The sequence below is a fragment of the Diadema setosum genome, chromosome 14 (genome assembly GCF_964275005.1).
Source record: "Diadema setosum chromosome 14, eeDiaSeto1, whole genome shotgun sequence".
NCBI lineage: Eukaryota > Metazoa > Echinodermata > Echinoidea > Diadematoida > Diadematidae > Diadema > Diadema setosum.
In genome coordinates, this window is record NC_092698.1 from 19,631,483 (window position 1) to 19,647,583 (window position 16,101).

Sequence of the window (16,101 nt, forward strand, 5' to 3'; positions counted from 1 at the left end):
ATCGCTGATATTTCGCGCATTGTTCGCGGAAGAACCACGCAAACTAAGCAAAAATTACGTAAAACAGCGCAATACTGCGTAAAATTTTTATGCGAAGCCGAGTTTTTAGCTCCTCAAAACATGGAACTGCGTAAAGTGCCGATCCGGCGCACATCGGCTGACAACTACGAAGGTTCAAAATTGTAGACAAACTCATGAAATGGACAAATCGCGCATCGTATCGCGTAAAATAAGGCTCGAATTTCTTACGTGATTCATGCGTTTACGTGACTTTTGGGCAGTGTGACAGGTCCTCAAAAGCCAGGTTTTTGAGCAGCTCAAAACTCGGCTTTGCGTAAAAGTTTACACACTTCTAGGCAGTATTGCGCTGTTTTAGTTTTTACAATTTTTGCGTAGTTTGCGTTGTTCTTACGCGAACAATGCGCGAAATATGCGTGGAATATCAGTGATCGTTTGCGAAAATGTTGCCGCTATCACGTTTATGTGCAATTCATACGCAGTTAATTGTGATAAAGCGCAGATTATGCGTGATTTTCCGTGGACCTCTGTCGTCAGGCGTCGCGCACAATCACGAATTCGCCCTATTTGGGGCCTTTGCATGCCTATGTGCTGATTAGTGATTTTTTAGTGATATTTCCGTAGTTCTTGCGCAATTCATCGATGATTTTTCATTGCGTAAATCAGCGAAAATTCTCAACGGACAAGCACGCGCAAAACCAAATTTCTTGCGTGATTCACGCAAACTTACGCGACTTTTGGGCAGTGTGACCGGGCCTTGAGGGTCGGGACTTGGCCGGGGATTTCTATACAAATATGCCCGACTTGTCGGGGACTTGGCCGGGGATTTCTGCACAAATATTGCCCGGACTGTCGGGGAATTGGCCGGGGATTTCAACTTCAATTTTGCCCGGCCTGCCAGGGACTTAGCGGGGGATTTCCGTGAAAATTTTGCCCGACCTGTCGGAGACTTGGCCGGGACTTGGCCGGGTAGTGTAACATGCCAAATTGCAAGTGGGATGCAAGTCCCGGCCATCCCCGGGTACCCATGGGCCGGGACTACAATTGACAAGTGCATTAGGAAGGGGCCTGCAGCTCGTCACCCATTGACAAGGCACGTAAATGTTGTGTGCAGGTGACTGTGATGCTCCCATTTAAGCACATAAAAGATGCGTGCGGATGACCGTGACGATACTTATAACATGTATTCCTAACAGATTTTCGTGAAAAATTGCTTGTTTTTCACCACAGTTTGCTTGTTTGTGGTAACCCTGCCAAGTTACAAGTTTTGATACTGAACACAGTCCCTTGCATAAATTTTTGTTCAGTGCGCTTGTAACAATTTTAAGCAGGGTGACTGTATTAGGGCCCCTGACGAGGTGCAGGCACCTCACTATGCATAATAGAGTACAACCCAGGGCCAGAGGTCCCAGTTTGTGGCAGGGTGCCTACATTGTATTTCTGGCAGGGGCACTAGCATTCATCATTAAAACAGGTAATGAACATCATGTTTGCTTAGGATAGAGTTTTGTAATGTTAATCTCACAGGAGTCACAAGCATATAGGGAAGTGACACCTGATTGGGCCTTCTCATCAATGAACTAGAAAAAAGCACTGAGAGCGCAGACCTCCGCCAAGCAGCTAAACTCCACCGATGATCTCGCTCTTTATGCAATCTGAATTAAATCTGTTATGCTTTTGTTTCCAGTGATCATTGAGTTTAGACCTGTTGAAGGCATTCAAGGTAAATCAGAGCTGTATTAAGTGCACTGCCATGAAAATATCTTGCTTCTCACTAAGTTTGCAGTGCAATTATGTTATAGGCCTATGTTGTACCCTACTGAAAAGCCAATTTTATCCTTTTCCAATCAATTTCTGATAAAACGGACGTGGATTAATCTTCAAATACAGGTCTTTATCAGTTGATATGTCAGATTAGTGTTTCTGCACAATTTTTATTTGTGCATCTCACTGTCTTTACTATTACTGTATTAGGTTACACATTTTGTACCACTCTGAGTTCCCAAGTGAGGTGTGTCCAGCTCAGAGATTTGTTATAGAGAATTACTCAAGTACAGTATGTACTGTATGTGCCATAATATTTCGCAGTGTACATATGTGTCCACGCATTAGTACAGAAGAAGGTGCTCTCTATGGGATGCACACCCGTCTGCACTGTATAAACCCATCTCGTCAAAGTTGATGAGTGATATCTTCACTGCTTTTTCTACCCTTCATGTCCGCAGATGGGCAAGAAGCAGCAAAAGAAACCAGAGGACGAAACAGAGAGCCAGGGAGAAAACCAGGAGGAGGAGGACATTGAGGAGGAAGAGGAGGAGGAAGTGTATCAAGTGGAAAAGGTGGTTGGAAAGAGGGTCAACAAGGGAGTGGTCGAGTACCTCCTCAAATGGAAAGGCTATGCAGAGTAAGTAACATTTGTTACATTTGCAGGGCTTTAACTCCTTATTGGAAGCCTTAGGTGTGTTCTAAAAACTACAATGTACTTTGCACTGAAAATTTGGATATTGGTATTAGAAGGATAAGTAGAATAAATCTGTGTGATAGTGGCAGTAGTATCACTTGTAGCAGATATGTTAATGGTCATCACAGCAGCAGTTAGTAATGATATTTAGAGGTACTTGAATGTCAAGAGAGCTTTCAAGCTGTCGTTTTGCTAAATTTGGGGTTGAAACCAAGGTAACACCGTTTTGCCCAACCATTGCCTATCAGTGAGGAAAACACATGGGAACCAGAAGAGCACTTGGAATGTCCTGAGCTGATTGAAGCGTACAACAAGAAAGCTGCACAAGAGAAGGCAGCCAAGAGGAAAACTACAGTGAATGGATCCTCGGGAGAGTCTGTCAAGAAGAAGAAAAAAGATGACCCAGCAGACAAGAGAAGAGATTCTGCTGTAAGTATACATGTACCACTTACCACCATCGACATCCCGTCATGGAACCTTTCCTCTTGGCGTATCTGTAGGAAGCCCTCAACCAGCTGACTGTGTGGTGTGAAGTCAGTGGGATGCATTCTATCTGAGCTGTGTGGGACCCGAGTAGAAGTGCACATTTCTTACATTTACATGTGTCGTCTATTTCACATGCATACAGTGTATGTCACATGTTGTACAAGGGAATAGTCCTCATGCATCAAAACTTAGAACTGGGATCAGGAGAGACGTACATTCTACAAACAAATTTCATTTCGTCTCGCTTGCAAGACGGAATTTAGTGCAGCAAATGATGCAACTTTGGCCATATATTTTTGCCCGCTTGTTTGTGTGAATCTGTTTTATGTGTCCAATGTCATCTGGTGAGATATCAAAAATTTAAACCACTTTTTGGTTAGCAAGGGTTACGCTGTAGGCAGTTTACATCAAGTGCCAGCCAGTTGTTGGCCACTGAAAGTATAAAACAGTATTGCACTCTGCTATCTATTTCTTACAAGCAAAGTTTATAGCAATTTACCACCCTGGAGACTGCATATAGAACATTATGTTACAGGGAGCAATATTTTGATGTGCTATTCTATTACTGTAAAAGTGGGAATTTTCGCGCATTTCGCGCAACCAAACGCTAGAGCGAAAATAAAAGCACGCAAATATTTTTGCATGCCATATGTTCCAGTAGTTAATGTCCTGAGTTCGCAAAATTTTTGCATGCCATATGTTCCAGTAGTTAATGTCCTGAGTTCGCGGAATTAAAAACACGTCAAAGCCATCTTCCCCAGCAGAGCGCGAAAAATTACTTGCGCGAAAATATCTACTTTTACAGTATGTGTTAGTGGGCCAGAGGAAAGCGTGACATTAAATTTATTGCAAATGTAGTTCCATGTCGGTCCTTGACAAGCTTGGAATGTTATGACATAGCAGTCAATTTGGTGTGTGAGTTACAGTGTATTTCCATTTCTTAGATGCACCTTGATTTTTAACTGACATTTCTCTGTCACGGGGAGTTGCTTGCAAGTAACGTGTTGATATAAAATTTTGTCCTGATGTGTGCGGTATGGTGTCACAGAGCACTTCTGCAGAGAGCAAAAAGTACGGCAGCAAGCCAGAGGAGAAGAAATACCGTGGATTCGACAGGGGCCTGACTCCCGAGAGGATTATAGGTGCCACCGAGTCCAACAATGAGCTCCTCTTCCTCATGAAATGGTGAGTTAGCAAGGTTTAGTTTCTGTCCGTCCTGCTGTACATGTACATTAAGTTCCTGGAATTGGGACGCTTTGTACAGTCAAGCCTCAGTTATCCAGCCATCACTTTTCCGGATCTCTCAGTTATCAGGACGTGCACTGGCACACAATTGTCCTTGTGTTTTCAGCGCAAAATACTGTTGCTGGAATGAGCAAAGACCAAGATGAAGGTGTATTTCCAGTTGTATTCCATTTCATTTGTGCATTATTTGAGTAATGAAACATGCAAATACAGTTAAACTCGCCTAAGTCGACATCGCATATGTCGAATAATCGCGCAAGTCGATAATTTTAAAAAGTCCCGATTTTTCCCCATTGACTTACGTGTATTAATTCACTCATAAGTCGAATTTTTTAAGTCGAATACTCGCTTAAGTCGATGAAATTCCAAGAACACTTTCCGGAAAAACCATTGAATTCACTGTGCCTAAGTCGAATAAGATTTTATTGTGTAATAAATCACTGTCAAAATCACGAGACGCCAGTTTTTGTTTACATACAGTATATACCAAAAGAAACTGCGTAAATAAACATTAACGTTTCATTAACGCAAGCGGTTTCACCTGAATCGTTAGTAACGCAAACTAACGATCGGGAAAATTAACGTTTGTAGCAACGATGAGTAACGATCTCTAGCGCAAATTAACGATGTTTCGTTAACATTAACGATAGGTAACGCAAGAACTCACGCGAGATTTTGGTTTTGTAACGAGACCTGGTGAAAGGACGACGTAGCCGCTGCCGAGTGTAGCGATCTATGCCTTATATTTAGCGGAGTCTTTTCGCGAATCGAATCACGATTTCGCGAATGGTTAATTTGCGACCGGGGTCACCAAAAACGCATGCCGGGCCACCAAAAAAGCCGAATGTTTGCCTTCAGTTTTGGAAATGAAGCGGTAACAATCGGTTCCATAAGATGCTGAATAAATGTCAGATGTTTTCTCTTTTAATTTTGGAAATGAATAACAGTAATATTCGATTCCGTATAATACTGAAATAAATGTCGGATGTTTGCTTATGCTTTTGGAATGTCAGAGATTTGATTTTGCATTCGGAAATGAATAAGGATAAAAAAAAGTATCCGGAAGATGCTGAAATAAATGTCGAATGTTTGCTTTGAGGTTCGGATATGAAAAATAATGATATTCAACTCCATACGATGATAAAATAAATGCCGGATGTTTACTTTTACGTTCGAAAGTAAATAACAATTACATTCAGCTCCGGAAGATGCTAAAGTAAATGTCGAATTATCCCTTTGACGTTCGGAAATGAATAACAATAATAATCAACTTCGTACGATGATGAAATAAATGTCGGATGTTTACTTTTACGTTCGAAAGTAAATAACATTAACATTCAGCTCCGGAAGATGCTAAAGTAAATGTCGAATTATCCCTTTGACGTTCGGAAATGAATAACAATAATAATCAACTTCGTACGACGATGAGATAAATGTCGGGTGTTTGCTTTTACTTTCGAAAGTAAATAGCAATAACATTCGGCTCCAGAAGATGCTAAAATAAATGTCAGATGATTGTTTTTACGTTCGGAAGTGAATAGCAGTAATATTCTTCTCCATACGATGCTAAATAACTGTCGGATGTTTGCTTTTAAATTTCGAAATGAATAACAGTAACATTTAGCTGCGTTTGATGGTAAAGTTAATGTTTGATATTAATTTTGCTTTAACGTTCGGAAATGAATAACAATAGTATTCAACTCCGTCCGATGATAAAATGAATGTCTTATGTTTGCTTTTATGTTCGAAAGTAAATAGCAATAACATTCAGCTCCGGAAGATGCTAAAATAAATGTTGAATGCTTGCTTTGGCGTTTGGAAATGAATAACTATAGTATTCAACTCAGTGCGATGATGAAATAATTGCCGAAAGTTCGCTTTTACGTTCGAAAGTAAATAGCATGTAACATTCGACTCCTGAAGATGCCAAAATAAATGTCAGATGATTCATTTCACTTTCGGAAGTGGACAGCAGTAACATTCGGCTCCTTACGATCATAAAATAAATGTCGGGTGTTTGCTTTTGAATTTGGAGATCGAATAACGGTAATATTCTGCTCCGTACGATGCTAAAATAAGTAGCAGATTGTTTCTTTTACATTTGGAAATGATTAACGGTATCAATCGGCTCATTTAGATGATGAAATAAAAAGCGGATGTTTGCTTTCACGTTCGGAAATGAATAAGGATGATATTCAGCTCCGTAAGATCCTAGAATGAATGTCGGTTGCTTGTTTTTACATTTGAAAATGATTAACGGCAACATTCGGCTCCAGAAGGTGCTAAAATACTTGTAAATGGTGGATGATTGCTTTTACAATCAGAAATAAATAATGGTAACTTTCGGACCGAACGTAGGACCGATTTAGTTTTGCTTGTTTTTGTTTTGTTTTTTTTGTTCGGGCCACCAAAAAATAAAAATCAATCATTTTGGGGCCACCAAAGTAAAAGTTAGTGTGGAGCCCTGGCCTGCATCAATGTGGATAAAGTGTCTTGCTGAAGGGCAAATATCGGGCACACCGCTCCAGCTCTCGGCTCCAGAGTAGACAACATACATGTACATTATACATATGTACGAGTGGTGTAACTTTAAGTCGATTTTTTTTCGACTTACGTACAAGTCGAAACTCGCCTAAGTCGATGTGTTTTGCTCAGTCCCGAGAAGATCGACTTATGCGAGTTTAACTGTATCATGTAATTCATCAAAGTCAGTACAATGCCTCATGTATAGGTCTCCAACACATCATGCTCAAAAGTGTTGTGCTTGAGCATATTTCTCTTAGTATATCTGGATTGGTGTCAGTTCAAACATGGCTGGATAACTGAGGTTGGATTGTATATTATTAGCAAAAAAAAAAAGAAAAAAAAGAAAAAAGTGAAGGAAAGATTCCTTGACCCACCCCAGGTCAAATATGTTAAAGGCACAATTTACCATTTGCAGATGAAGCAAAAACCTAGCTTTAGTGCTCTTAGATAGTTCTAAAAATGTGAGTTAGGGATGTAAACAACCACGGAAAAAATTTGAATCCATATAATCAATGTCAAGTATTGTTAAATACACAAAATGTGAACAGTAGTTATAATGAAAATGTTTCCAGACTGTTGTCTACAGTTATGGTTTACTGAGAAAAATGCTGATATCTCCTTATATTTTAGCCTTTATTGCAAAAATTCTATATGGTAGGATGTTTTGTGATAAAAACAGACTTGCACATATGCATCAAATGTGATATCTTGATTTTTTTTAAAATCACTGCTCCCAAAGGTAAACAGGACCTTTAATGCCAGTTCCATGGTAATGACAAAAGCTCATTAAAGACACCAGCCCTTTGTAGATTTGTCTGACCTCTCACTGACCGCTGTGGGCCTGTTGGCATTGAATTTGTGGTCTCATTGCAACAGTTACCTAATAGCTGTGACTCTCGCCTTGAAGGAAAACATCACTCCATATGATCTTGAGAAAACACTACTGGTCTGTTTATTCAGATTTTTGTTTAGGCTGTGGACCAAGGGCTTTTTTGTTCAAGTGCATTGTATAGAATATGGTGACAAAGTATAAATGCCTGTAAAAATAAGAGAAAAATATGTATATCACACACACACACACACACACAAAATGTCCTGGGAGTAGACTCTTGCACGTTTGAGGAGAAAGTAAATATAATCCTTCATCCTTAAATTGGTAGTCAAGATCAATGATCTTCATCGAAAGTAAAGGAAGAACAGAGATATGGTGTTTGCGTGAGAAGTGTACATGTAGGCATCCAAGTCAACATGCAACATTTGAATTTCTCTAGTTACATTTGATTTGGCCATTTTCTTTTTTTTTTATATTTTGTCTCTCATTTTGTGGGTGGGGGCTGGACACATTAATTTTGTCAACAGGAAAGTAATATTTAATATGTCTCTTTTTTGTTTTCCATTTTGTTTTCTGTCTTTTTTCTGAGCAGGAAGAACAACAATGAAGCTGACCTTGTGCGAGCCAAAGAAGCCAATCACAAGTGCCCCCAGATCGTCATTCAGTTCTACGAGGAGAGGTTGACATGGCATAGTGAAGAGGACGAGGAAGAGAAGAGATAGAAAGTGTCTTTGAATTTGTTTCATTGTATGTTTGTCTTTTTTTCTAAGTCTGCTGTCAGTTGGATGCCTATTTCATTGATTTCGTGTTGTCCAGTGAGCGCAAAAATAGACAGACCTCTCTCTCTCTCTGTAAGGATTCTAGAAACACGTATCTCGTTTCCGCCGGTGTGAAGAGTGGTGAGGCCTCCACAGACACAAGTTTCATGCCCCACCCAATCTGTGGCTGATTTCATGACAATTTCATGGGTATCTCAGAGTCTGTTGTGCCTCAAGGCACTGTACCTTATAAACACACAGGGGGCAATGTTTCAGAAAAAGGTGTGCACGACAGCCGAGTATCCAAAGAAGAAATTGGAGGGCTTAATGTGCCTACAGGAGGATGCATTCTGCTGCTTACGGGCAGTTTCTCTATGTCACCCCTTAGCCCTCCTAACCCACATGCTTTGTATATACAATTTTTTTTTTCTTCTTCTTTTTTTTTTTTGTCTGCAGCAATTTTATTCCATGAAACGTCGTAGGCAAACACATTCCATGAGCATTGGGAAGGAAACATTGTGGATGTCTCTCTTGCGTGTTTTTTTTTTTTTCTGTTCTAATGAATGTATTGATTATGAATTCAAATCAATTATGCCTTGATTGGATCGGGAATGGTTTTCACGCGCATAAAGATTTTCGCGCAAGGCGTTACTCGCCATGATGGTTGTAGAAAGGAGGCTGAACTGGATGAGAAGAAGTGTATGAGGCCAAGAGACAGCAGACAAAACAGCATAGGCCTGTCTGAAGAGCAACAATCTTCCCCCCCCCCCCCCCCATCAAAAAAAAAAAAAAAAAAAAAGAATGCCTTCCTTGTGTACAACAGTATTTTTGGTCATTATGAATCAGAAGTCCTGTGCTCTTTGCAAAGTGTATGTTTGCCATTTTAGATGTGAGAATGAATCCCAGCACATGAAAAATGATGAAGTTGGAGATTGACTTTGCTTTCTTCAATTTAGTCTTGTCAAATGCATGCATGCGCTTTATCTGCTTAGTCTTAAAAGTTCAAAAGAAAAAAAAATGAAAAAAAAAAAGAGCTCATCCCATACAGTTCAATTCATGCATTTCATTGGTTCCATGGGCATTGAGGTTGTATATATGTTTGAACACTTGTATTTTCTTACTTAGTAATTTGTGCTTTGTACCATGTAATCCTCGGGAAGTGATGTATGGACACATGTCTCTTTTATAGCACCTAGCCAATGGATGCATTTGTTTGGATCGTTTGGGTTTTTTTTTTTCTTTTATTTTGAACTCTTTTATTAGATCCGTTCTCTCTATTTCTGTATTTGGAAGACCACAGCTGCTCCCAATATCTTTTCCTCCCAAGTGCTGTGTGGTTGTCTCCGTCGCTTGAGCCATATTCGCAAGCACTAAGTTATCACTCTGCGTACATCATTTTAGAAGCATATGGCTTTCTTCTTTTGAGTTATTTACTGAAAGCTCTTTTCTTTTCCCAGCAAAGAATTGAGCAAACTCATGAAAGCCTAGGATTGTGCGTATTGCTTACCTGCTGAGCTAGAAATGATAATAAGAAGTCAAACACATATTATGCAAGTCTGTTCAATAAGTGCTAGTACATGCATGTGATACGTAGATTTTGACTATATCTGTTTAACCGTGCATTTTGAAGAGACATTCATTTCTTCTTCTTCCTATTTTTCTTTTTCTTTTGCTTCTTCTTCTTTTTCTCTTCTTCTTCTTCTTCTTCCTCTTCTTTATGGCATTTTCAGTCTTTTTGCTTTTGTGCAAAGTCCCTTTAGCAAATCATCAGAATGGCTAATAGCGCTGTAGACATTTTATGTTTTATTATTATTGTTATATTATTACCATTTGGTTATTTTTATGCCTCCGCCCAAAGGGTGCCGGAGACATTATTTTGTAATTGTTGTTATCTCGGTACTGTACTAGTATTCCATCATAGAGCAGTCCCTGTAACTTCAAATGAAAAAGGTATGAAGACAGACTGTGCTATCACACGTGCCAAAACTTCCAAGTATGTTGGCATGTAAACACAAAAATCTGTCTGTTCGGAGAAATTTTATAAAGATTTTTACTATGACGGTTCTCCAACGAGACAGAAGGAAGTACATGTATGTCATAAACATTGCTGTGGGGGGATGCTTTAACACTTTTTTCTATGGACATAAAGGGTGAGGTGCCTCCACTTCCTCATTTACATTTAATTCACAGTTTTAGGTCAGCAAATTTAATTTTAAATAGTAAAATGAACAGCTGATAAATACAGTGTGCTCACCAGCTGTTTGAAATATCAAAGATTTTGGGTGGAATTTTTGTGGACAAAGACACAGCCACCAGATGGTTGGAATGCTAACAACACGCTTATAGCACGCTGATAACTGATCATCGGTGAATGCATATGTTAGCCAATCACATTGGTTCCTGTGGATAGAGCATCCCCCTACAGTATGGGGATATGAGAGCCTTCTGTCTGTATAGGAGAGGAATTCCTTGAAGCCAGACATAGTGTTCTGGAGCATACCCCAAACAATAGTTAACGGACTGATGGTTTGGTGTAGTGGACATGCAGGCATTAATTCTGTCTAACTTGAAACTTATGGTCGATTTCAGTAAACTTTGCTGGTTTATGATTATGGATGCGTGAGATGATTTCTGCACACTTTTCAATAAGCTCCCCAAATAATGCACGTGTTCATGTTTTTGCCCTCGTTTAAGGGACAGCAAAATGTGCAAAAATTTCCGCACTGTAAAATATTTAATGTTTAAAGTGTTACTCAAATGGCTGTGAAGTGGTTTCAAATGCATGCTGTACGTCGGCCAACTTGTTCCTGTTTGGCATTCAACACGTGTGATCGGGTCCCATTTTGAGGATATCGCTTCATTTGAAGTGATAAAACCCCTAGTGTGTAGGCTGTGTTACAAGAAGAAGTACCATACAATAATGCATGTGGGCATAGTGCCAATGCGAGCTTCAGTCGTGTACAAAAATGTTATTTTAGACAAAGTGTAACACGCTCTCATTGTAGACATTGTCTTGTCCACCTCTTTTATTGAGTTTCTCGCATGTCTCTCGATTACATTTCCACCTTGCCAACGTTTGAGTTTTTGTGTGATTTCACATACAACCAGAAATGCACATAAATCTGGAAAACGCATTGATGCAATTAAACATTCTGTGGTGTGTTCAGATATTTTGATTGTAGAGGTGTCTTGCATAGACATGTTTACTTGTACTCAGCTTTTTAGTAGAAAGGTGAAACCAAATCATGATTGCTTATTTTGATACCTTTGCATTCGTAAGAGCTGTGCAGTTCACATTAGTATTGTATGGTCTACAACACTTAAATGGATGCCCCTTTTCCGTTTAGTTAGTTATACATTGTAAGTTTTATTCATCTCCTTAACAATCCAAGCAGCATTGATGTTAGCGCCATTCAGCATGACAGAGCCTCGGGACAGCCGCATTATGTTTGCCATGATTTGATGTTCTGCCAAATGATTATGTATGCGTACACGCACCTATTGCCGAGATTATGTCCGCCTCGAGGGAGAGATACAACAAAGTAATACAGTAGTGTCTATGTGCCTAACAGTTCCATCGTGTTTTAGAAGTATTTTACAGTAGTGAACACTTTTGTACCATCCTGTATTTTTTCTTTGTCAGTTGTAGTATGTGAAATTAAATTGGATGCAACAATAAGGTGTCATATAGTACATGTTTGTTTGTTTCTTGTATATCTATATGTGTGTTTGAGTGATAATTTGTAACATGAATATTGTTGATCTTGGGGGACAATAGAAGTTCAATTTCTTTACATTGAGTGATGTACAGGACTTGTGCTGTACATGTAACTACTACATGTACCGTGTGCTAGAACCTGTATCAGATGATCCATGGTGCAGCTTCTGGGTGGCTGAATAAATCTCGAGACTTTTTACTTTGACTTGTACAGTACATGGACGCAGCAAAAGACAAGGTGTGTGTGTGTGTGTGTGTGTGTGTGTGTGCACTTACCCATGTTGTAAAACGAGGACACACATACGAACTTTACATTTAAACCAAGGGCACACAGAGAACCAAGGACGTCAACAATACACAGACCATTCCTAACGGTCTGCTTTTGCAAGCTTTTGCATGAAGGGGTACATGTTTCTAGGTCCTTGGTTGGATGGTAATATACGAACGAGTCCTTGGTTGACAAGATTCCTACTTACACACAGGTCCTCGGTTATGTGGTAAAATTCTTATGGGTAAAACAGGTCCGTTCCTACCATAGACGCGTACGTGTGTGTGTGTGCGTGTGTTTTATCATATGAACATGATGATATTGTACACTATCGTGAGCTTGGGCAGTACTTAAAGGGTTAGGTTCAGTCGGGTAACGCCAAAAACTTACTGGTAATTCGTTCTTCTTTTTTTTTCTTTTCTTTTTTTGTGGTGGTGGTGGTGGTGATGGTCTAATATGACGTGTCTCTGATGTCCAGGAATGTAAAACATTTTGAAAGGATTTGATGTTCTCATCTTGACCATTTTTGTCAGTGCTAAAATAAATGGCCATAGTCAAGAAATTGTGCTGGAAAGCACAAAAAGTTACCCGGGACCACATTATGAATACTGTTGCTGCTTTACTAAGTGCTGTGTAATTGTTGCCATGGTCGTTTTAAGTGGTAATTTCAAAAGAGTAAGCATTTTGCCCAATTCAACTCATTATGTTCCATTTCCAAGGTACTCCTGGTAGAGGGGAGTGTGTCATAAAAATGTTTAATTCAACCAGAAAATGAGAGGAATGCGATACTGAACTAAAGGATTTACCAAAATCTGATCAGAAATAAAAGTCACAAAGTTTTGAAGGCATGACCAATCAAAACTACATGTACATGTAATTGACAGCTCAGTGAGGTTGCGTGTGAGCTCACCTTTCATTTGCCCTGTGCATAAAATTCCATAAAATCTCTCTCGATGCCAAATTTCCATGCAGGGGTTGTTTACGCGGGTCTAGGACAATTACCCCCTGGGCAATTACCCCGGACCCTTACCCTAACCCTAATCTTTACTCTAACTTTACCATTAACCAGTATTTAGCCTGGGGGGGGGGGGGTAATACGGTTTACACATATAAAAGAATCATTTACTTGAAGAGTGATTGCAAAGGGTGAATACACAATTGGAAATTTACTTGAAATGGAAAGTGACGACTGTTCCCATTTCATAGTTTGTACATTTGCACAGGCAACTCCTATTAGAACAAATCCTCAGGGCCAGCATTCCCAGCAGCAATTTCATTATAGCTGAACAACTGCAGTATATAATAAATGATAATTGTGGGACTTTCTAAACTTTAACCTTGATTTTTTAACTTTGACCTTAATTTGATTTTAACTTTGTTGCAACAAACTCTTGTTGCTCTGTAGGGAGCAAATAGGGGGTAAGCTCATACGTGACATCACAAAACTGTCAATTCTTGCTATCGCCAATGACGTAAAAAACTCCTGCGCACGCTAAAGAGCTCTGTCACAGGTGCACTGTGGGATTCCTCGGTCCCTTGTTCGCTTCCGGTTGTCTCACGCGAGTCGCAGTTACCATACGATTCAATGGAATTCTTTGTCTGCTTCTGTTGTTAGCCCTTTCTTTCTTGGCTATAATTCAGCTTAAAAGAGTTGAAAGTGTCTAAGCTTTACTGATTTGCGGTCACTAGAGTCATGGTTTCACTACTGCAAGGCTTCAATGTGCTGGTCACATGATGGAAAGCGAAGAAATCTTCAACAAAAAATACCTCTTTATAAAGACAGAGCGTGTTGTAAGTGCATGTGCAGCCAAAACCGGGGCAAGTTTGTCCCATGAGCTATCCCATAATGCATCTAAAATGCTGCTCTGCGCACGGCACCTACGTATTGGCGATACCCTCAATTCCCGTTTGCGTGACCACAACTGAAACAAACCATACTAGTAACTTACATAAATTTGATAAGAATTTTCTCAAATTTTCAGTCATCTTCCCCTAGTCTTTCTACTTCTATTCACATATTAAAACGAATTTTCAGAGTGAACTTACCCTTAAACAAGCCAACAGAAATATGAATTTGAATTTGGTTTTGCTGCAAGACAAAGAAGGGAAATCACATGAGGAAACCAAACATTTTCAAGTAACAAATCCTTTATTTCAAATATACAGAAATGCCTATATATTTTTTTTTTGTTCATCGTAAAATTATATTTTATGTCTGTATAGTCATGTACAAATACATCCTCTTCTAAAGCTAGTCACTTAAATTCAAATTACCACTTTTCTGCGTACACATGATATGGTTGTGTCACAAATGCAAATTAGACTATATTGTACAGTTCCAGGTCAAATCTTTGGCATTTGGATGTACACATAAAGTCAAAACTTAGGGAAAGACAAGATACATATGAAGAGTTTGTTTGCAAAAACCGATAAGTCCATATTTGTCAAATGGAGATATTTGCGATTAAAGGTCAAGAAAAATAAAGAGAATAATAAGAAAATTTTTGCTTCTTTTGACCATAACTTTAAAAAGATAACTTTATATGTAGTGACCAATATATCATTTAAAAGGTATTATTTTGTACTTTATGACAGAGACCATACTTCAAAATCTTCGAAAATGGACTTATCGGTTTTTGCAAACAAACTCTTCATATACAACATATAACCTGATTCTTAGTTTTGTTTTATATTTTCTTATTCTATTTTATTCTATAGACCGGAATTGATAGCCTGTTGTGAACATACACAAACTGATATTAACTCTTGGTTTGGCTAATAAATAACATCTACACATTAGATGGAGAGGCAAGCATGATTAAAAATTACCATTCAATATTTTGAAATCCATTTTCACCAATTTGTGTTCAACAGTAGCTGAAAAGATTTATTGCCGAATAATGCTGCATCACATAGTCAGTCATCTATAACACATAAAGCCACGCCCTTGATGACATACGCTGCTATTCATATTTGTGCATATCCAATTCCTGTTATGAAGTCTAGGAGAATTACGAAGTTACAAAAATTTGTCTTCAATGAATGCCTGCAGGTACATCATGCATTAAAGAGCTTCTCGGTGACAGTCAAACTTGTGCAAGTCACTCACTGTGTTGTGGTGAAGGCCCATCATCAAACACCCTTCAGTACAGATGACTTGTTTTCTAATGAATCAGACAACAGCATTGTAGAATACAGGGCACTCCCGTTATAACGAACACAGTTATAATGAAATTCCGGTAACAACGAAGTAAACATTCAGGCCGCAACATTATCCACTCTATGTATCTTTATTGTTTGCTTGTTCGGTTATAACAGAATTTTGATAAAGCAAAAGGAAACTGCCGGTCCCAGGGACTTCGTTATAACGGGAGTCCACTGTATTAGCCTACCAGCACAGCTTCTTTTCCAGTACGGTCTGTCTCTGGAATGCTCTCCAAGCCAAAGCGGTGTCAGCCCCATCCAATTCAGGTCTTCAAGCACTGCCTTTCATCAATTACCTTCTGTTAAAATATCAAGACATTTGTCTTTTCTATTTGCACCTTTGATTTTGCTCTCTGTTTGTTTGTTTTTTAGTTCACACTGCATTTTTCAAAACATGTTTCTGCAACGGCGCACCTTACTGCACTCAGTACGACTATACTCTACAAAGAGGGATGTGCTTTAATTGAAGAAGAAGAAGAAGAAGAAGAACCTCTCTTATTTCAGACATTCACTGTAATGGGACAAGGACAAGAGTCTAACTCCCAAGTAATCCCAATAAAGTGGTGGTGACTGTAGCCTTCACAC

At 39.2% G+C, this 16,101-nt stretch overlaps 1 protein-coding gene across 3 annotated transcripts in view; it reads left to right on the plus strand.

Moving 5' to 3' along the window:
• LOC140237961 (chromobox protein homolog 3-like) overlaps positions 1-12,017 on the plus strand; it is a 36,945-nt gene extending 24,928 nt beyond the window's left edge. For all 3 annotated transcript variants that reach the window (XM_072317891.1, XM_072317892.1, XM_072317893.1), the window contains exons 2-5: positions 2,244-2,422; positions 2,728-2,908; positions 4,014-4,150; positions 8,161-12,017. In XM_072317891.1, the coding sequence (XP_072173992.1) occupies positions 2,244-2,422; positions 2,728-2,908; positions 4,014-4,150; positions 8,161-8,290 (627 nt within the window). In that variant the 3' untranslated portion in view covers positions 8,291-12,017. The remainder of the gene's footprint in view (positions 1-2,243; positions 2,423-2,727; positions 2,909-4,013; positions 4,151-8,160) is intronic.
• Positions 12,018-16,101: the final 4,084 nt, after the last annotated feature.